Source organism: Falco naumanni, chromosome 15 (assembly GCF_017639655.2).
Source record: "Falco naumanni isolate bFalNau1 chromosome 15, bFalNau1.pat, whole genome shotgun sequence".
Classification (NCBI taxonomy): domain Eukaryota; kingdom Metazoa; phylum Chordata; class Aves; order Falconiformes; family Falconidae; genus Falco; species Falco naumanni.
In genome coordinates, this window is record NC_054068.1 from 21,904,855 (window position 1) to 21,924,532 (window position 19,678).

Genomic DNA, 19,678 nt, shown 5'->3' on the forward strand with positions numbered 1-19,678 from the left:
GACTAGAAGTGCTCCATCCAAATCCAGTGAGCAATGCCAGGACAGCCTTGGGAACCTCAGAGGCTGGCGGTGGCAGGGAGCCCAAGGAAGCCTCACTGCTGCCTTGAGCGGCTGTAGGTGCTCCTGCTCCCCCATCACTGCCACTCCACCTCCCTCAGCCTTGCTCCCGAAATAGGGAGGTAGGTCCCCCCACCCCACATCGGGGTTTCTCCATGAGACAGCAACAACAACAGCCACTCACCAGGTGCCAGGGCTGTAAAACCCAACTGTAGAGAAAGCAATAAACCCAATTTATTTGTTTAGGCTCGGCTTTGCAAATAAACCTGCAATGATGTCAGAGAGTCTGGAGGAAAATTGGTCCCCGGGGTATTTGCACAAGCATCGAGTGAGGATGATCCCATGGGATGTGAGAGCCAGGCTCATCTGTTCCCCAGCAGCCAAGTCCCAAAGGTGGGTCCATAAATGGAGCTAAGGTCTGCCCCCAGCCTTCCATCCCCAAATGGATTTAGTCTCTTCTCTGGCTGCTTGTTTCCCCAAAATTGGGAGAATTTGCAATAATGCTAGAGCTTTCCCCCTGGGGCTAGGGCTGGCACTGGAGCCTGAAGGCACCGTGGTGACCCCAAGCCACCTGTTCTGGGGAAAAGAGGACGGCACAACCCCTCTGGCAGAGTGGCACTGGCCTCTCCTCCGATAAGGCACAGGGAAAGGTAAATAGGATTATTTCTCCTTGGGAGGTTAGAGGGGCCCACAGTGACCTGGGGCTGGAGCAAGCCAGCCCTGGTGCTGTGGGGCACTGGGAGTGCTGGGAGGCTGGATCCCATCCTGCGCTCCCAGGGGACATCGGAGAGTATTTGGACCCCACTCCTGGCTGTGACAGGGTGGAAAAAGAGCCTTTTCTGCTGCCAGTTGCCAGCAATGGGCTCAGCTCCCTGGGGACCATCACATCCCACGGGTCCCCAACAGGCTGCATTCCTCGGGAACCACCATGCCCGTGGGTGCCGTGTTCCTGGTGCTGGGAGGCAACCACCAAACTATTGTTTTCCAGGCGCCACCGGATACCGGAACAAGGTGTATTCACGCGCTGGTCATACGCAGGCACTGGCAGCAGGCGTGACTCATGGCGCAAGCCCCAAAATCTCGAGCTGGGGAGAAGGGGCACGGAAAGCACATGCCAGGAGCAACTTGGGGGCTGGAGCTGCCACGGCCAGGATGCAGCTCTCCCACAGTGGGGCTCATGGGGGACAAGCTGGACGCTTGGCACCTCACCAAACCCTCAGGCTTCTTATTTAATAGCTGAAGTCAGCCGCAGGAGTGGTGAGACATGCACAGCTCATCGCCACGCGGCAGGAGCATGCCCGCGAGCTGGGGGCGTCGTGGTGCCCGGTAGGCTGGGAGGCAGGGGCACGCAGCCCCGGCGGGACGGGCTTTTGTCCTGGCCACCAGCGGGAGGGATGGAAACTCGGTGGCGCTGGCTGCCCTTTGTGCATGGAACAAAGAACAATAGCCAGCAGCTTCCTTCACTGCCCAGACCCAGGCCCTGGGAAGCAGCCAGATAGTGAAATGCTGCTCAGCAGAGCAGCACAGGAGGGCAGAGGCAGGCAGTGTGTCACCCCGTGAGGCTGCCTGGCGATGCCCAGTCCCCCGCCATAGGACCAGAAATGGGCAGCACCAGCAACTGGCACCTCATTGGCGCACTCTGCAAGCTACAAGCATGGCAACAGTGGGGATCCCACTGTCACAAGTGGATTTGTGGCCATGCCAGCATCACCACACTGTGATGCTGCTCTGCATCCCTGCAGGTAGAGGAGGATGCCCAGCTCCAAAATCTCAGGCACCAGAAAATGCGAAACCACAGGTGCAGTTCCAGGTTATGCCTGGTGTATGGGGATGCACCAGGGGCTCAGGGCTGACTCGTCGTCTCCAAATGATGATTTTAGTTCCTGCAATTTGTCCTCGCTATTTATTTCCTGCCGGCTGGGCTGCTTAAACACTGATAAACTGTTTGGTCACGTCGAGGAGCTCTGCTTGGGGTCTGCCTCCCTAAGTGGGAGAGGGAGTGGGAGTAAGGAGTTACTGGCTCCCTTACTCACTTCCCACCCTCTCCTCTGCACCAGCACGTCTGCCCAACACCCAGCTGAAGCCCTGCTTGCCCATTTGCCCACCAGCTCAGTGATGCTGGTGGCTTCCACCACCCTGCTGGCTTTGGGATGAGTAGGAGGGCTTTTGGTGGGGTCCTGTCATGAGTGAAAACCTGGGGTTGGGAGGAGTTTGGGGGTGCCGTGGCCTTGCAGCCACGCTTGGCAGCCCACAGCCGTGGAGGCACCAAATGGGTTGGGGGGATGTAGCCGGAGAGCCCGCACTTCTGCCTGTTCCTTGTGAGACGCAGGTTGGCAGCTCCCCAAGGGAGCTCAGATGTCCCCTACCGGCTGTCAGAGGGCTCCTCTGTACCGCCCACTGGCACGGTTACCGAGCGCTGCTCACCGGCACGGCTCACCGGCACGGGTACCGGGCGCTGCTCACCGGCACGGCTCACCGGCACGGGTACCGAGCGCTGCTCACCGGCACGGCTCACCGGCACGGGTACCGGGCGCTGCTCACCGGCACGGCTCACCGGCACGGGTACCGGGCGCTGCTCACCGGCACGGCTCACCGGCACGGGTACCGGGCGCTGCTCACCGGCCCCGCTGCCGAGCGCGGCTCACCGCACGGCCCTGCCGCGGCGCAGCGCGGAGCCGGGACCATCTTCGAAGCCCTCGCGCCATCTAGCGGGACCTTCGCTAAGGACAGGCCAGGGCAGCGCGTGGCGCCCGCCGCGGGGCCGGGGTGACCGGGTGACCGGGTGGCTGCCCGCCGCGGGGCCGGGGTGGCAGGTGGCAGCGGGTGGCTGCGGGACCCGGCCGAAGCCGCCCTGCTCTTCCAGCGGTGGAGGAGACGCGCATCAGCAATCGAACAGCACTTTTAATGAGACGCGCCTGCCCTCCGCAGCGGAAGTCCGTGTGGGTCAATGGAGGGGCTGGGAGCCGCAGGGTGCCCGGGGCTGGCACGGGTCCCCAGGGGAGCACAGCGGCACAGCCCCCCAGCAGCAGGCGGCTCCCCCCACCCAGAAATCCCGCTTTGCAGCCCAGGTGCTTCTCCCGAGCTCCCCGGGCAGCCCCCCACCCGGTGCCGAGGCGCCTTAGCCGGAGGTGTTGCTGACGGAGCCCGGCTTGCTCCGGCCGTGCACGGTGATGTACCAGAGGCAGATGAAGAGACCTGGGGTGGGGGTGGTGAAAATGCGGTTACTGCCATGGGTGCGCCAAGCCCCTGAGAGGAGCAGGAAGGTGACAAGGACCCTGCTGCTCCCAACCCACAGGGTGCCCATCCCCCAACACCCCTCCCCCACTGACCTTGCAGGGAGTTGAGGATGGTGAAGAGGTAGAGCTGGGGCACGAAGAAGACACCAAAGCTGAAGAAGGCCAGACCCCAAGTGGTGCCCAGCAGGCAGGTGAGCCCCAGCACTGTCACCCAGTCCTTCCTTGCCTGCCCCTTCTGCCGCCGGATCCTCTGCAGTATCATCAGCACCCTCCCCAGCACCAGCATGTTGAAGAGCAGGATAAGGCCAGCATAGCAGAGGGTGGCATAATAGGCTGGCAGGCTGGTGAGCCAGCACCTGGCAAAGAGGACTTTCCTGGGGACAAGGGCCAGCACCCTTGCAAAGGATCTGGGTGCAGGATAGGCATGGCAGCAGGTGCCCCGCACGCAGCAAGATGGAGGTGGGCAGCCGGCAGAGCCAAGCTCACCAAAAAGTGGCACTCAGCAGAGCTACGACTAGCTCCTGCTGGCCCCATGCATGCCCTGGGGTGCCCCATGTGCCCAGGGTGCCTGGCATGCCCAGGGTGCATGCTGTGCCTGCAATCTATGCTGCCCCTGGGGTGCCCAGGGTCCACAGGATGCCCAGGGGAGCTGGCAGCCCTCTTCACTCACATAGTCATGTTCCTGTAGCTTTCAGGGGTGCTGATGACATGGTACCCATATGTATCTCTCTTGAAGACAAAAACAGCCACCACGGCCAGCACAGGCAGACCTGTGGGTGCAGGGACAGGCTGTGAGGGGCTGTGCCACAGGCAGGCACAGGTAGGCAGGGCTGGGCAGGTGCCCACTCACCCCAAGCGAAGAGGCAGAGCTTGAGGAGGTAGCGCTGGATGTAGATGTTGTAGACCTTGATGACGAGGAGGAGGAGGTGGAAGGCTTCAGCACCCATCCACGCCAGGGCACAGAGCAGGCTGGCATGCAGCAGGGCAGCGGTGACCTGGCAGAGCCCCTCGGAGCCAGCAGCCAGCGGCACGCTCAGCAGGAAGCTGCAGTTGAGCAGGAGCAGCGCGGCCAGGAGGTGCATGTGGATCCTGGCCGTGTTGTCCCTCAGCTGCTGCCTGTAAGAGGGGGGAGGGCAGGGGGTGCTGGTGGGTGCTCGCTGGCATGGCATGGCAAAGCATGGCACAGCATGGCATGGCATGGGTTGCGTGGCACAGCCCTACATGGCATGCACAGCACGGAATGGCACAGCATGGCTCTACCTGGAGAAGCAGCAGAGCAGAAAGGTGCAGAGGGTGGCAGCAGCTGAGAGGGAGCAGCCGATGGTGCTGATGTGGGTGAGTGATGCCAGCTGAGCCGGGCTCAGGGCGCCCGCTGGGAGCTGCTGAGAGCAGGGAAGGAGGGCTGAGCCAGGGCAGCATCCGTGGCAGCACCCACCTGCTAGGAAAGGGAGCGGGGGGCTTGCAAGCCTCCCCGCCCCAGCCACTCTGTCCTGCAGGGCCCCCCCCCATACAGCCTGTACCCCTTTGTACACCCTGTACACCCCCACCCCCCCATCTCCAGGAAAGAGGAAGAAGGATGGAAGAAAGGGGAAAGGAAGAGGGAAGGAGGGAAGGAGAAGAAGGGAAGTGGGAAGGAGGGAAATAGGGAAGGAAGAAAGAGAAAGGAGGAAGAGGCAAGGAGGAAGGAGGACTGTGAACCAGCAGGACGGCGAAGTAGGTGAGGTGGTCGCAGTGGCAAATAACGGTGCCCTCCCTGTGCGTGGTCCTGCAGCCCTCCGTGCTCCAGTTGCCTGTGCTGCCCGCATCTGCCAGAGAGCCACCATCGGAGGCTGGCACAGCAGCCAGGGGATGGGGACATTGAGGGGACACTGAGGCCTGCCAGGGTTGCCCAGGAGGTGGACAGGCAATGCCTTCAGGGTGGCACCGAGCTGGCATTGCCCCTGTCCTGGCCATGGACACACTTACCAGCTCCAGGCAGCCAGAATACGCAGGTGGCGTTGGAGGCATCCTGGTAGAAAGGGGACAGAAGGGGAGATCTGAGGACCCTCCCTGCACGCTGGGGACCCCAGAAACCCCTGGTCCCAATGCAGAGAGGAGACACTTTCTCTTTCCCCAACACTAGGGGAAATGCTGGTGCTGGGGACCCCCAGCTTGTGCTTGCAGTGGAGTCCTGCTCACCAGCATCATGTCATGCCAGAACTGGATCTCCACAGGATGGCTGAGCCCAGCCACGCGCCTGCTCTGCAGGAAGGCTCCTAGCACGTCGTTGTTCAACACAGAGCTGTTGTTGGTGTCCTGCAAGAGTCAGGTGCTTGCAGGGAGAGTCCCAGGTCCCCAGGACGTCCTGCCGGTCCTGAGCATCTCAGCAGGGGGTGGGTGATGGGGCAGGTGTGCTGCTTGCTGGGGATGCTCAGGGGGCTTATGTGAGGACCTGCAGCTCACCTGGAACATGCAGGGGCTGTGGATGTAGATGCAGACCAGCTCCTGCTGCACTCCCCGTTCCTGGATGCCCTCCATGAGCTCCACCGGGAAGTTCATAGCATGCCGGAGCCTCCCAACGCCACCCAGCTTCACGTCCTGTGCCAGTGGGCAGGGTAGAGATGGGTTCATCCACCCCTGTGCTCAGCTGGCTTCGGGGGTGTTGGGGTGCTACCCTGGCTGAGCCCCTAGCACAGCTACCCCCGCTCCTGGCATGGCCCTGCAGCATCCCCCAGCCCCAGCAGCAGCTCCAGCTCTGCCTTGGTGCCTGTGGACACGCAAACATGGCACTGCTCCCATCTCAGCTTCAGAGCTCTCCCAACCCGTAGCACGTGGGGGACCGTGGGTGGGTGGGGTCTATCACCCATGCATGGGCACACCTGTCCCACCGGCCCCGCATGGGGCAGATGGCATCATGTCAGATGCTTTTCCCATGGGATTTCACACCTTGGCAGGCTCCCTTGGACAGTCTCTGCTCCCAGATCCCGACTGGGGGGTCCCAGCTGGCAGGCAGGCACCCCTGCCAGCAAAACCTGCCTTGTCCTGCAGATAGGAGCCTCAGGGCTGAGTGGTCAGGTGTCCCCGGCAGGGCAGCCCCATGGCCGGGGGAAGTGCTGTGGTGCCGCCGTGCAAGCCCCTTGCACCAGGACACAGAAGTCACCCCACACATTTCCCACCACGGTTTCACTCTCCCTTGCCACCGCAGGGAAGCGGAAGACAGGGCTTCCCTTTTCATAAATCACAAGAGCTTCAGGATGGAAATCCTCGCTCTCAGCTGCAGAACACACACAGCCCGCCCCCCAGCTTTAGAGACCCCCAGCTTTATCCCAGTGACGGCGCTGGGAACCTGAAGCCACAGTTGCCTGTAACACCCCAGCAGAGCCGTGTCTCTGAGGGCTTTGCTGACGTAAAGCATCCTTGGAGGATGACGGAAACCCAGAATGGGCAAGTGTCAGCCACCTCAGCACCCCCTGGCACCTCCCGCTGGGGGTGGAGGGACAGAGGGGGCTGGGGGAATGGGCATCCCCTGGGAACACCCCCAGCAGCGTGGGGGCACCAACCATCCTGCTGCTGAGGTTTAACCCTCTGAAGTGCTCGGTCATGAACTTGAACACGTAGGCCTCAATCATGGTGCCCGTGAAGTTGTGCTTCCCCCAGCTGGTCAGCTTCTCCAGCCGGTTTAACCTGCACAGGGAGGGTGTTCGGGGCAGGGTGCAGCAGCATCCAGACTCTGTGGGTCTGGGGGTTGTGGAGGGTCCGGGGGACAGCAGGGTAGGAGCCAGCCCTCACCTCTTCCTGGCGTGGTGGGCTCTGCTGCAGCCCTGCTGCAGCTCCTCCTCCAGAGTGTCCATCTCTCTCTCTATCTCCATTATCTCCATCAGCTCTGACAGAGCTGTTTTGGGAGCTGAGCCTCAGCGTATGGCACCCTGCCCCACTCCCCATCCTGTGCCAGCCTGGGGAGCCCTGAATGACCCCCCAAAGCACCCAGCCCAGCGCTGGGATGGGAGACATCCCTACCTTGAGCCTGCAGGATGCCGGCAGCGAGGCAGAGGACTAGGGCAGTGAGCAGTGGGGTGGGCATCACCATGGTTCTCTCCTGCAAGATGCACCCAGGACTGGGGCAGCTCCCTGGACACCCCCACAACACACACACACATCCCCTGGGACCTTGGCCCTTTCCCACACGCCAGCTGCAGGACAAAGACAGGGTCCCGGCAGCTTCCCAACACCCCAGCATCCGAGCCCCACCAAGGCCACTGCAGCAGCAAAGTCCCACCCCAGAAGCATGAAGTGGCTGTGCTAGTGGCAGGATGACGAGAGGGCGGCTGTCTGCCACAGCGACCAGGGTGCAAGGTGCCCTTTGCATCCGTTTTACCGTTAAGGTTGTAAAGCCGCCAGGGACAAGACTCAGCCCTTGCTGCCATCCCAGCCCGTGGCTGCAAATCCCCAGCGAGCAGCCTGCAAGCCAGAAGGGTCAGCAGCGTGCTCTGCCGGGGCTTGCTGGCGGGGAGCCAGCACCAAGCTGGGGAGGAAGGAAGCGTCCCTGGCACAGGCTGGGGGGAAGGTGGCTGGTAGCAAGATTTTCATCCCTTGTAAGACCGAACCGGTGCTACGCACAGCAACACCGGCCATGGTAACACTGCTGGCACCAAAAGCAGCCAGGGAAGAGAGGCTGTGGGTCCAGCGGTGCCAGGGTGCAATCCCGATGCGCAAGTGGCTTTACTGTGGATGCAGCAATGGGATCGATGCTTTGAGGCGCTGAAGCTGGTGGTGCCAGAGCAGCTGGAGCCTCCCAGGGCAGGAGCAGCAGCGCAGTGGGCAGCACATTGAGCAGCTGCCTGCACAGCTGCCCTCTGACCCCCAGCGAGGGACAGCCACCGCGTCCCCCTTAGGTTGTTTTGCAACCAAGCCAACGAGGGCATCGCACCCTTGCAGGGCATGGGGGTCACTTCAGGTGGGTTTTGCCTTTGTGGGAGCAGCCTGGTGCCCTGGTAAGCCCCTAGCGCCACGCCAGCCCCCTGCATCCCTCCCTCGCCCCAGCAAAGCCCCTACCTTGGGCACGGGGCAGCTCTGGCGTTGGCAGCACCACAGTGGGATCGGCTGCTCCGGCTCTGCCTGTGCAGCAGTTGGGGTGACAGAAAAGGAAGTGCTCATATGCAGATGAGCAGATTAAATCAAGAGAGCTTTTAAATTTCCTTTTGCTTTCTCTTTTTCACAGCCTGGCAAGGGACCAGGGCAGAGAGGGAGCATCCCTGGCACCCCAAGGACATGGCAGACGGCTGCAATTTGGTGTGGCACAAAGGCAACCTGCTTCCCAGGCATGTCTGATATAATCAGCCTTCTGTCTCTAATGAGCTTATCCCTGCCACCGGCTCATCAGGAGCCCCTGCTCTCCCATGCTGGGCAGCACTGGCACTGTAGCGGGGCCACCAGGTCTGGAGCATCACTTCACGTTTTGGCAGGTGTGGGAGGTCCAGCCAGCAGGGCAGAAGGGCAGCGTGGCGGAGCAGGGATCAGCTGCTGGGACTCAGGTGGAAAAGGAGAGTGTGCGGATGTTGGGAGCAAGGACAGGTGGCACAGAAGGACTACAGGGATGCTCTTTGCTACTATAGGGAGAAAATTCGTGCGGCCAAAGCTCAATTAGCATTCAAGCTGGCCAGTGCTGTGAAGGACAACAAAAAAAGCTGTTTAAAATATGTTAATAGCAAAAGAAGGATCGGAGATAACATCACTCTGTTGCTTGAAGAGGTCAGTCTCCTCACGAATAGGGACCCAGATAAAGCAGAGATGTTTAATGCCCTCTTCACCTCCATCTTCAACACCAATGATGGGCTCTGGTGGTCCCAGGGTTGATAGACCATGACTGAGGGGGATGATAAACTCCCAGCTGCCCCTGAACTTGTTTGAGAGTCACTGCTCCAGCTGGATGTGCATGACTCTACGGGACCCAATGGGATGAGGTAGCCCTGGTTACCTGTACAAACTGGGGGATGAGAGGCTGGTGAGCAGCCCCATGGAAATAGCTCTGGGGTTCTGGGTTGATGGCAAGTTGAATATGAGTCAGCAGCACGCCCTGGCAGCCAAAAGGGCCAGCTGTGTCCTGGTGGGCATCAAGCACAGCACAGCACAGCGAGCTGGTCAAGGGACGCGACTGTCCCACTCCGCACCTTCCTGCCGCGGCCCCACCTCGGGTTCTGCGTGCTGTTTGGGTGCCTCACAATAAGGCCATCAAACTATGTGCACGTGTCCAGGGCAGGGCAACCAAGGCGGTGAAGGGTCTTAGAGGAGCAGTTGAGGTCACTGGGCTTGTTCAGCTTGAAGAAGAGAGGCTGAGGGGTGCCCTCATCGCTGAGGTGTGACCCCGTCGCAATTTACGGCTTCTTCAAGGGGAGCAGCAGATGGGAGGTGCTGGTCTCCTCTCTCCCGTGACCAGCAACAGGACACGAGGAAATGGAGCGGAGTTGTGTCAGGAGAAGTTCATGCTTGCCATTAGGAAAAGGTTCTTCACTGAGAGGGTGGTTGGTCCCTGGAACCTCTGGTCACGGCACCAAGCCTGGCAGAGTTCAAAGGAGCATCTGGGCAACGCATCTCATTGATCATCATGGGTCCCTTCCAACTTGAGATATTCTGTGATGCTACCGTTTGATGCTACTGCCAGGATGGAGCTGGCATCCTCCATGCCATCACCAGCCACGACAGCACAGCTCCCCAGTGATGCCAGCCGGCCCAGCAGAAGGAAAAAAAGGTCATCTTTCCCCCCTGCCCCCAGATGGTTACATTTGCCCCAAAAAGCTTCATCTTCTGCACCAGGGTCTGCTGGGCCCAGCTGCAGGGATGTGGCTGCATGCAGAGGCATGGGGAGCAGGGACAGCTTGGCCGTGCTGGTGCCTGCCACAGAGCAGCCATGCCACCCTGTGCCTGCCCAGTGCCTGCAGCCACTCATGCAATGAGTCTCCAGGTCTCAATTCATAGCGTGGCGCAGCCATTTGCCTCTGTCCGACCCACTCTGAGGATGGGAGCCCTTTGGGGATGGATTTAAGGGGATCTGCTGGGCATGGCCAGGCACCCCTCCAGGCAGGAAACCTGGAACCAGAGAAGGGTGCCAGGAGGATGGTCCATGGACCACAGAGATGGGTCACTGTCCACATCCTAAAGGTGACATGCTCTGGACCAAGGTGGTTTGATTTTTGCAAGGGCAGAACCCACAGATCCCAGGATGCTGCAACGCACCCTCGAACCTGCTGGTGTCACCAAGATGTGCACATTTGAACAAAGAGTAAAGACACCTGAAAAAACTGCCGGCTTTCAAAGCCTGGTTTTAGTGCCGGGAGTGGGTTAAAACCCCAACGCGCCAGCACACACCGGCAGCTCTGGCCAAACCACCTGCAGAATCGCTTTGCGGCTGCAAGTGACGCTGCTGGTTCAGGCTTCCCTGGCGCAAAATGCAGGGATAGGGGCGTGGGAGAGCAAAGCATCCCCTGCCTCCAGCTTTTTGCGGTCATTTCCAGCAGAGGAATATCGGGCTTGGAAAGAACACGCAGGGGCATTTGAAGTTTTGCTTTAATTTGTTTTCTTTTTCCCTGCTTTGCTAGATGCTGGGGGAGAAAAGGGTCTCAGTGTCTTATGGCATCATCTCCACCTCCTGTGGGACACAAATCCTCTTGGCCGCTTGTATTTCCCATTTTTTTGGCTGAAAAGCATCCAGCAAAGGGAAAACTACTTGGAGAAGATGGTGGTTTGGGGCTTTGCTGCTTGGTCAGGAGCCAGCACCGGGATGTGTGGGGATGAGGTGGACAGTGCCGTGTGGCTGGCTGGGGGACACTCACCCATGGGGACACTCAGGTGGGGATGTCCCATCCCTGTCAGGTCCCCTGCAAAGCCGCAATGTCCGACTCATGGATTTGGAGCAAAGCAATGCAAATCCTGCGGGAGCAGGCAGAACCACAGGGAAAAAGTGTCAGGCCTGCTCCGGTGCAGCAACCCTGATGGGGCCCAGGCTGGAAAGAAGCTGACGGCCAAGCTGAAGTCTGGCAGCTGCAGCCCCACGTGCATCACACTTGTGCGCCAGCATTCCTGCATGCAAATGCCACGCAGATGTGTCTGTGCAAGCCTCTCCATGCACCATGCTCATGTGTGCAAATACCCCACCAGGGAGCTCTTGTGCATGTCGGCAAGCGCCCATGAGCAACAGCAACCGCATGCCAATGGCAGCGTGCAACCTCTTGCGTCCAAGCAGCAGCGTGCAACACACTCGTGTGCCAGCGTGCTGGTGTGCACAGCCTGTACAAACACCCCTGCACGTCCGTGTGCAGGCATTGCTGCCCATGGACTCCTCGGTGCAGACACTTCTGTGCGACCCACCTACACGTACAAACGCCTGCAGAAACACTCGCGAGCGAGCTCCCTCGTGGGCGAACACCCACCTGCACACGTGTGCAAGCGCGCCAGCGTGCACCCACGCACGACACGTGCACGCATTGCCGTGCACGGCCCCCCAAGTGCAAGCAGCCGTGTAAAGACCCCACGAGCGTAACCGCGCGGAGACCCACGCGTGCAAGCACGCGCACACGAGCGACACCCCTCCCCCCCCGTGCCAAAAGCAGCGCGGATGCCCACGCGGCGGCAGGACGCGCACCCGCGGGCACGGGCCGGGCTCCGGCGGCGGGACCGGCCCCCCGGGCGCGGGCGGGGGGCGGGAGCGGGGGGAAGGAGGAGGAGGAGGGGGAGGAGGAGGAGACTCGGCCGGCAGCGCCCCGGCCCGCGCTGGCTCCCGCACCGCAGCCGCGCCGACACGGGTGAGGGGCCGGGCCGGGCCGGGCAGGGCAGGGCAGGGCCGGGCCGGGCCGGGCCGGGCGAGCGGACGGGCGGGCCGTGGCACCGGCGCTGCCGCCGCGGCGGGAAACTTGCGGCAAACTTTGGGGTGGGGGGGGTCCGCGCCGGGCCGGACCGGGCGGGGCCAGGCGGAGCCAAGCCGAGCCGGGCGGAGCCGAGCCGAGCCGGGCGATGCCAGGCCGAGCCGAACCGGGCCCAGCGGCGCCAGGCGGTACCGGCCGGGCCGGGCCGGGCGGGCCGGGCGCGGAGGAATGCGGCGGCTCCCGCGGGCCGGGCCGCGTCACCGCTGGCGGCGGAGTGGCGGCGTCCGCGGCCAATGGGGAGGCGCGGGGGGCGGGCGGTGCCGCCCCCTCCGGGAGGCCGGGACGGGCCGGGGCGCGCGCCGCGGGGTCCGTGGGCTGCCGCGAGCCACGCGCGCTCCCGCGGGCCGTGCGGGTGCCGGCGCCCCACGCGTGCTCCCCGCGGGCACCCCGGGGTGCCCCCGGCCCGTGCGTGCGCCCCGCGGGTGCCGCTCCGGTGCCAGCGCTGCGGCGGGCGCTGCGGGGCGGCGGGTGCTCCCGTGGGCATCGCACGGGCGCTGCGCTCCCGCGGGCGCTCCGCGGTGGACGCTGACCAGCGGCCGGGGCTCTGCCGGGGCTGATGCCGCCGGGCCCGGGGCTCCCCCCGCGGCAGCCGCCGCGCCGGCAGCAGGAGGGCGCAGGCCGGGGCCGGCCTCGGCGGTGACCGATTCACCGTTTCCGCACGTACCGTCAGGGAGGCGGATTCCCCTCCCCGGGCCAAGCGCTCCGCCGCCAGCGGCTGCTGCTCCCGCCGCTCCCGCACCGGCCCTCCCGGCCCAGCCGGGCCTGGCGGCAGGTCAGGGCTGCGCCTGCGGGGCGGCTGTGGCGCGGCCCCTGCACTTATCCCATTAGGGCGCGCAGCAGCCGCCCATTACGGTTTCCCGGGGCGGTTTTTCCCTGGCCAAGCCGGGCCGTGAGGGCCGTGCCGGGACGTAGGCGGCCAGCACTGGCCCTTTGTTGTGGCATCACTGGAGAGTGCGGCCGGCTGCCCCGGCACTCATCCTGCCCCAGCACGCATCCCACCCCGACATGCATCCCACCCTGGCACCATCTGGCCCCAGCACGCATCCCGCCCTAACATGCATCCTGTCCCGGCACACATCCCCATCCCACCCCAACACGCATCCCACTCCAGCACGCATCCCACTCCAGCACGCATCCCCATCCCGGCACGCATCCCACCCTGGCACGCATCCTGCTGCCATGCATGCCCAGCAGCGCTGTAGCTGCTGCCGCCTTGCTGGTTCCCAGTCAGGGCCGTGACCCTCGCTGGAGCTGCTGGGGTGCAGCCGGGGTACCGCCCAACCCCACCACAGCACCAGGAACACTCTTGGAGGCCCACAGGTGATGTCATCCAGATGACCTCGTGTGGGTAACATCACCCAGATGACGTTAAGACGTGGCCTCCAGTGCGCTGGCTGAAGTGCCCCAGGTCAGGCAGGTGCCTGCCGCAGTGCCAGGCTGGGACAGGGTGCTGGTGGCCGGGCAGGAGGCCGTGGTCCTTGCTGGGGACCTCACCATGGCCTCTGCTGGTGACCCTGCTGGGGCCATCACCAGGGACCTCACAGGGATCCCCACTGGAAACCCCACCAGGGTCCTCGCTGGGGACGTGGTGGGAGCCATCACTCAGCTCCTTGCTTGGGCCATCACCAGGGTCCGTGCTGGGACCTCATCGCTCAGCGTGCTGCCCCCCGAAACCAGGGACTGTGCTCGCCTTCCCTCCCAGCCCCGCAGCCGGCTCCTGCAGCCCCCCGGGCTGCCCTGACCCCTTCTCTCTCCCACAGGTCCCCAGGTGGAGGTGCCACCCCAACAGTGCCGGCCATGCCCTAGGGGACACCCACCATGAGCCAGAGTGGGGCCTCGCGCCTGGCTGGCTCCCCGCCGCTGCCGGGGGGCTCGCTGCTGGCCCTGCTGGCCCCCGAGCCCTCCCCGTCCCCCCCCAGCGGGACGCCATCGCCCGGGCCCCCCCCGGCGTTGCTGGAAGGGGACTGGGAAGGGCGTGAGGAGCTGCGGCTGCGGGAGCTGGAGGAGGCGCGGGCGCGGGCGGCCCAGATGGAGAAGACGATGCGGTGGTGGTCGGACTGCACGGCCAACTGGCGGGAGAAGTGGAGCAAGGTGCGGGCTGAGCGCAACCGTGCCCGCGAGGAGGTGCGGCAGCTGCGGCATCGCCTGGAGGCCCTCACCAAGGAGCTGGCTGGCCTGCGCCGCGACCGTGACCGTGACCGGCCGGAGGAGCGCCCGCCACCAGCACGGCCACCGGCACGGCTCCACGGCCGGCACGGCACCTGCAGCCCACCTGCTGCCGACGGGGCAGAGGGAGAAGCTGACCCTGAGCATGAGCCTGTGCGGGATGTGGGGGCTGAGGCACCCCAAAAAGCCAAGGTGAGAGGGTGACTGGGTGCTGTGGGGGGTCTCCTGACCCCCAGCAGCTCCCCTCACGCACCCCCAAGCTACCACTGCCTGCCATGCCCGTGGGGCCACTCCCTGCACACAGAGGTGGGCAGCGCGCGGCAGATCCCTTGGAGCAGCGGAGGGGCTCAGACCCCTCTCAAGAGCAGTGTCGTGGGGGGGGGTCCAGGACACTCATAGCCCTGTGCAGCGAGATCGCCTTGGTGCTGGCTCTGGTCCCTTTCTCAGGGCTTTCCCTTTGGAGGCGTTAGGCAGAAGCCTGTGCCACTTTAGGGGACAGTGGCTTCAGCAGCACCGGTGGCCTCTTGCTAGCAACGACTCCGATGGCAGAGTGTCCGTATGGGCTTCTGGCAGAGGTCTGTGCTGAAGGGAGGAGGAAGGAGGGGACACGAGAGGCTCCCCAGAGCTGCTCCCAGCTGCTGTGCTCCCTTCTCTGCTGCTGTTGGCTCTGTCACGACACAGATGTTGCTGCTCAGGGTGCCGCGCCGCGCTGGTTCAGTCCACCGATGGCAGAGCTGCTGAGTGGCAAATCTGAGACTAATCTGAGCATGCCCTGCGGGCTCCCGGCTTGGTCCCTGGGGATGTCCTGTCCCCAGAAACCCCTGCAGCTCATTTACCATGCGCTTGTGGAGCCTGGTAGAAGATCACCTGCATGGTGGTCGCAGCAAGGTCAGCGTAATAAATCGGTACTATCCATCCCAGATTTGCAGGGAGGCAGGGAGCCGGCAGCAGAGCGTGGTGGTGAATGGGAGCTCCCCTGGGAGGGTGGGTCCCTCTCCGTCAGCCTCAGGGGGTCCCTGGGGACCGGAGGGAGGGATGCTGCTAGGTCTGGCTTTGTTACAGGGTGAAGGTCGGGTGCTGTAGGGGGTGGGAAGCCTGGGCTGCCCCCTCACCCTCTCCCCTTTGCTGGGCCACCCACGGCGCCACAGGAGCAGGAGTTGATGGAAAACATCTTGACGAGCAAGCAGGACGAGAGCTGGGAGCAGCGGGGGCCCCGGGCCTCTTTCTCCCGCCAGGAACGCAGCCGCCTGCTCTGGGACGATGTCAGCGTCGTGGAGGAGGACGCCACCAAAGTCACTGCCCTGAAGCTGCGGCTGGATGAGTCCCAAAAAGTGCTGCTCAAGGAGCGGGAGTGAGTGCTTGGGGTATCATCCTCATGGGGCACCAGCCAAGGCCAGACTGGTCCCCACCAGGATGGGATGTCCCATGGGGTCCTGCCAGCTGTCACCAGCGTTGCCTCTCCCCAGGGATAAGCTGGCGCTCAGCAAGAGCATCGAGAAGCTGGAGGGTGAGCTCAGCCAGTGGAAGATCAAATACGAGGAGCTCAACAAGAACAAGCAGGAGGTGATGAAGCAGGTGAGTGAAGTGCCTGGGGAGCAGGGGTGCCCTGGTGGGTGGCCTGTCCCCCAGAAGGTGGCATGTCCCAGTGGTTGGACATGGTGATCCACAGCCACCTCCCCAACTCCGGGGTGTTCATTAAGGGTCTTAATTAACGCTCTTGAGCCAGTCAGTCCATCCACAGAGGATGGGTGGACGAGTGCAGGCAGGACTTGAGTGGCACAAGATGGGTGCTGTGTGTGTGTGTCCCCAGCTCAACATCCTGAAGGAGATCCACCAGGACGAGCTGGGGCGCATCTCCGAGGACCTGGAGGACGAGCTGGGCGCTCGCTCCAGCATGGACAAGAAGCTGGCTGAGCTGCGCGCGGAGGTGAGCTGAATCCCAGTGTAGGGGCTGAAGGGGACAGCGAGGGGAGTCCCTGCTGCCCCTGGCCATCCCGTGTCCCTGTCCCAGATGGAGCGGCTGCAGGCAGAGAACGCAGCCGAGTGGGGCCGGCGGGAGCGGCTGGAGACGGAGAAGCTCAACTTGGAACGGGAGAACAAGAAGCTGCGGGCACAGATTGAGGACCTGGAGGAGGTGCTGGCTCGCAAGCGGCGCCAGACGGCCAGCACCCTGGACACCGACCTCAAAACCATCCAGGCTGAGCTCTTCGAGAAGAACAAGGTGCCATGGAGGTGGTCCCGTGCCCTGCCACCCGCTCCCTGGGTGACCCTGCCGTTTCCGTGGTGGCTTGGCATCCCCCAGGACCTCCTCAAGCCCTGACTCTGCCACCACCCTTTGTCTAAGGGGCGGTAGTGACCCCCATCCTTGCTCCATCAGCTCCTCTGTCGTGCGGTGGGGCACTGGGAGGGGTCCCTGGGGAGGGAGATGGGGGCACTCGCAGCATGGGATGGCTCTCAGCCCCTCTCAGCCCCCCACCCCGTGCCCACTGCAGGAGCTGGCTGACCTGAAGCACATCCATACCAAGCTGAAGAAGCAGTACCAGGAGAAGATGGCCGAGCTGGCTCATGCCAACCGTCGCGTGGAACAGCATGAGGGCGAGGTGAAGAAGCTGCGCCTGAGGGTGGAGGAGCTGAAGAAGGAGCTGGCCCAAGCGGAGGACGAGGTAGGGAAGCTTGTGCTGGTACAGAGAGTTGGGGTGGGCAGCTCCATGCCCCCTGTGACCGCCAACAGGCTCGTCCCTTCCCATCCCACCTGCAGCTGGATGAAGCCCACAACCAGACGCGGAAGCTGCAGCGGTCGCTAGATGAGCAGACGGAGCAGAGTGAGAGCTTCCAGGTGCAGCTGGAGCATCTGCAGTCGCGGTGAGTGGGGGGCCAGGGTGGGCCACAGTGGGGACCAGCAAGGACCCGTGGGTGAGATGACGTTCTCCCTGCCACTATCCCTCAGCCAGCATTTGCCCGGTTGAACCCTGGGCTAAGCATGGCCAAAGTGCCTCAGACATCCTCGGCGGGCAGGGTGCAGCCACCCGTGGGGCAGCCTTCACCCCACTGCAGGCCGGATGGCATTCACCTCCCAGTTCAACCAGCCTGCAGACCAGTACAGCCCAGTTTCACCTGCCAGTAAACGGGGCCAGGGCAAGCTCTGAGGTTCCCACGCCAGTTTGGGGAGATGGGAGGGGGGTTTTATTGCCCTTAAAAACTTTCCCTAGCCTCACTTCATCTCTCGCAGTAAAGAGCTGAAGTGGCTGTGAGAGATCAATGCCACGTCTCCGGGAGGCGCTGGGAGGGTTGTGTTTATCATCTTTCTTTATTTTATTGGGACATCTTCATTAAATCATGGAGGAGTAATGGAGGCTTCTTCTTCACCCTCTCCAGCCTCCCCATGTGCACGTTCTTAAATAATTCATGCTTTCCAGTAAAATGCTGCAAACTGGTCGGATCTGACCAGGTCCTGGGCCTTTTGGTTTCATATTTGCTTCATAAATTTTCATTGAACTTTCATGCAAGGGCGAGTGAGGAGCTAAAACCACCGCAGGCTCCCAGGAATGGGGACTCTTGTTTTATTTGCAGGGGGATCCCCATTTCAGGGGGACAACTTCTCCCTGCACTGCACTCTCGGCTGGGTCTGAGATGCTCGGCGTGGCGGTGTTCGGCCCTGGAGGGTTTAAGCTGATGCCCTCTTGTGCTGAGCATCATTTGGGGTCCCCAGCCCCACACCAGAGGGTTGGCCCCTGGCTGGGGGGGCTGGTCCTGCACCCAGAGCTTAGTGGGAGCTGCAGAAATGGGGTCCCACCAGGGTGCAGTCATGCTGTAGGGGTGCAGGGGGACAGGCTTGGCTTTGGCATCCCCCCAGGGCTGCGCCCCGCCGCCCCCCACCCTGGCAGCTCTCCCTTGGCAGGCTGCGGCGGCAGCAGAGCGCCCCGCTTTTCAGCAAGATGCGCAGTGCCCGCTTCAGCCCCGATGACGCCGGGGATGGCACCAGCGACCCCGACGAGGATGAGGACCTGCAGATCCAGGTGCCCTAGAGCCCAGGGCCAGGTGCCACCACCACGGGGACGTCCCACGGTGGTCCTCTGCCCACAAGTGCCTGTCACCGCGGGACCCAGCCACATGGTGACCCTCCTGTAGATGGGGAGCCTGGGGCACAGAGTGGTGGGGAGGACTTTGCCCAGGGATGCTCCAAGCCCGCTGCCTCTTGGACAGTATCCAGTGCCCCTCGGCCACCGGCATCTCCTGGGACACAGATGTGGCCACGAAAGCTGGCATCATTGAGCAGCCCAGGAGGAGGAAGCGCAGGGCAGAGAGGGGCACCAGGCCCTGTAACCGGCCACACTCTCCTGCCCACTTTTTTTTATATATATATATTATATATATGTATGTATTTGTATATGAATTTTTTTATTATAAATACAGAGCCCAGAGGGGCCCAGGCTCTGGCGGTGGCTTGAGATGCTGGTTTGTCTCCATGTGGGAGCAAGGATGGAAGGGACAACATTGGGGAGAAACGGCATTTACTCTGCAAGCTGCACAGGGGGCTGGATGCGTGGCTGTGGTGTCACCCCGCTGCCATCGCTGCCCCCACGCCGGGGACGAGCCCAGCTCGGGTAAAACCTGTGACTCTGCCAGAGAAGCGGGGCTGGGGGGCGGCTGGTGACGCCGTGGCTGCAGAGGGGCCTGTTTCTGCAGGGCTGCAGCGGGCAGGCAGAGGTGCTGGCCCGTGGGTGTGGGGGTGCTCACCCCTGGGTGCTGACCATCCCAGCCCAAGCCCCTGCAGCCCATCCCCCACTGAGCAGGGCCTCACGGGGCTTTGGAGGAGCTCAGACACAACCTTATTAAAAATTGATATTTCAGTGAGCTAATCCCCTCGCTCTGCCTTTTAATTGATTGGCTAAAAGCATGGCTCTTTCGCTGCTCATGTGTTGGTTTTTTTTTCTTTTTAATGCCCTTTTATTTCCAGCGATTATTCATTTTTTTATGGCCCGACAAATGAGGCTGCAGGGGTGGAGGTGCCTGCAGGCAGTTTCAGTGGGGGCCCTGAAAAGCAGAGTTTTGGGGAGCACAGAAGGGGGGGATGGGGACGAGGAGATGTCTGCCTGAGCCGAGGGGCAGCCCGGGACAGCGGCGCGGCAGGAGGCTGCCGCCGCCCGTCAGTCTCCACGGGGCGTTCACTCTGAAGCCTAATGATGTGCGGGCAGGAAACCTCCTTCCAGGGCGGCCGGGTGTGGCTCGGGCCGGGCGAGGCCGGGCCCGGAGGGACGGAGGAGGCAGCCCGGGGCGGGTGGGGGTGGGGGGGAGGGGGCGGGGCACCGGGGGCGGGGCCTGGAG

At 62.9% G+C, this 19,678-nt stretch overlaps 2 protein-coding genes and 1 long non-coding RNA gene across 5 annotated transcripts; 1 reads left to right on the forward strand and 2 right to left on the reverse strand.

The window, feature by feature from the left end:
- Nucleotides 1-3,153: 3,153 nt before the first annotated feature.
- On the reverse strand, nucleotides 3,154-6,936 carry ADGRG5 (adhesion G protein-coupled receptor G5). Its single transcript, XM_040615754.1, has 10 exons — nucleotides 6,833-6,936; nucleotides 5,736-5,870; nucleotides 5,472-5,588; nucleotides 5,259-5,301; nucleotides 4,992-5,098; nucleotides 4,554-4,672; nucleotides 4,144-4,409; nucleotides 3,964-4,063; nucleotides 3,387-3,649; nucleotides 3,154-3,252 (listed from the first exon to the last, which is right to left on the reverse strand). Exons 1-10 carry the CDS (start codon nucleotides 6,899-6,901, stop codon nucleotides 3,176-3,178), a joined length of 1,296 nt encoding a protein of 431 aa, XP_040471688.1. The 5' UTR covers nucleotides 6,902-6,936; the 3' UTR covers nucleotides 3,154-3,175.
- Nucleotides 6,937-7,088: 152 nt separating this feature from the next.
- On the reverse strand, nucleotides 7,089-8,438 carry LOC121098107. Its single transcript, XR_005831169.1, has 3 exons — nucleotides 8,325-8,438; nucleotides 7,290-7,368; nucleotides 7,089-7,164 (listed from the first exon to the last, which is right to left on the reverse strand). It is a non-coding gene; the product is annotated as an uncharacterized LOC121098107 (long non-coding RNA).
- A 3,551-nt stretch (nucleotides 8,439-11,989) lies between these two features.
- Nucleotides 11,990-19,250, forward strand: CCDC102A (coiled-coil domain containing 102A). 3 transcript variants are annotated; one of them, XM_040615678.1, is made up of 9 exons: nucleotides 11,990-12,067; nucleotides 13,948-14,545; nucleotides 15,502-15,704; nucleotides 15,820-15,928; nucleotides 16,164-16,280; nucleotides 16,365-16,574; nucleotides 16,846-17,016; nucleotides 17,112-17,215; nucleotides 18,767-19,250. In XM_040615678.1, the coding sequence occupies exons 2-9, from the start codon at nucleotides 14,006-14,008 to the stop codon at nucleotides 19,005-19,007; spliced, it is 1,695 nt and encodes a 564-aa protein (XP_040471612.1). In that variant the 5' UTR covers nucleotides 11,990-12,067; nucleotides 13,948-14,005; the 3' UTR covers nucleotides 19,008-19,250. The 3 variants fall into 3 exon arrangements, with proteins under 3 accessions (XP_040471612.1, XP_040471613.1, XP_040471614.1); XM_040615679.1 differs by lacking the exon at nucleotides 18,767-19,250 and adding an exon at nucleotides 18,207-18,760; XM_040615680.1 differs by lacking the exon at nucleotides 18,767-19,250 and adding an exon at nucleotides 18,252-18,760.
- The last annotated feature ends 428 nt before the right edge of the window (nucleotides 19,251-19,678 follow it).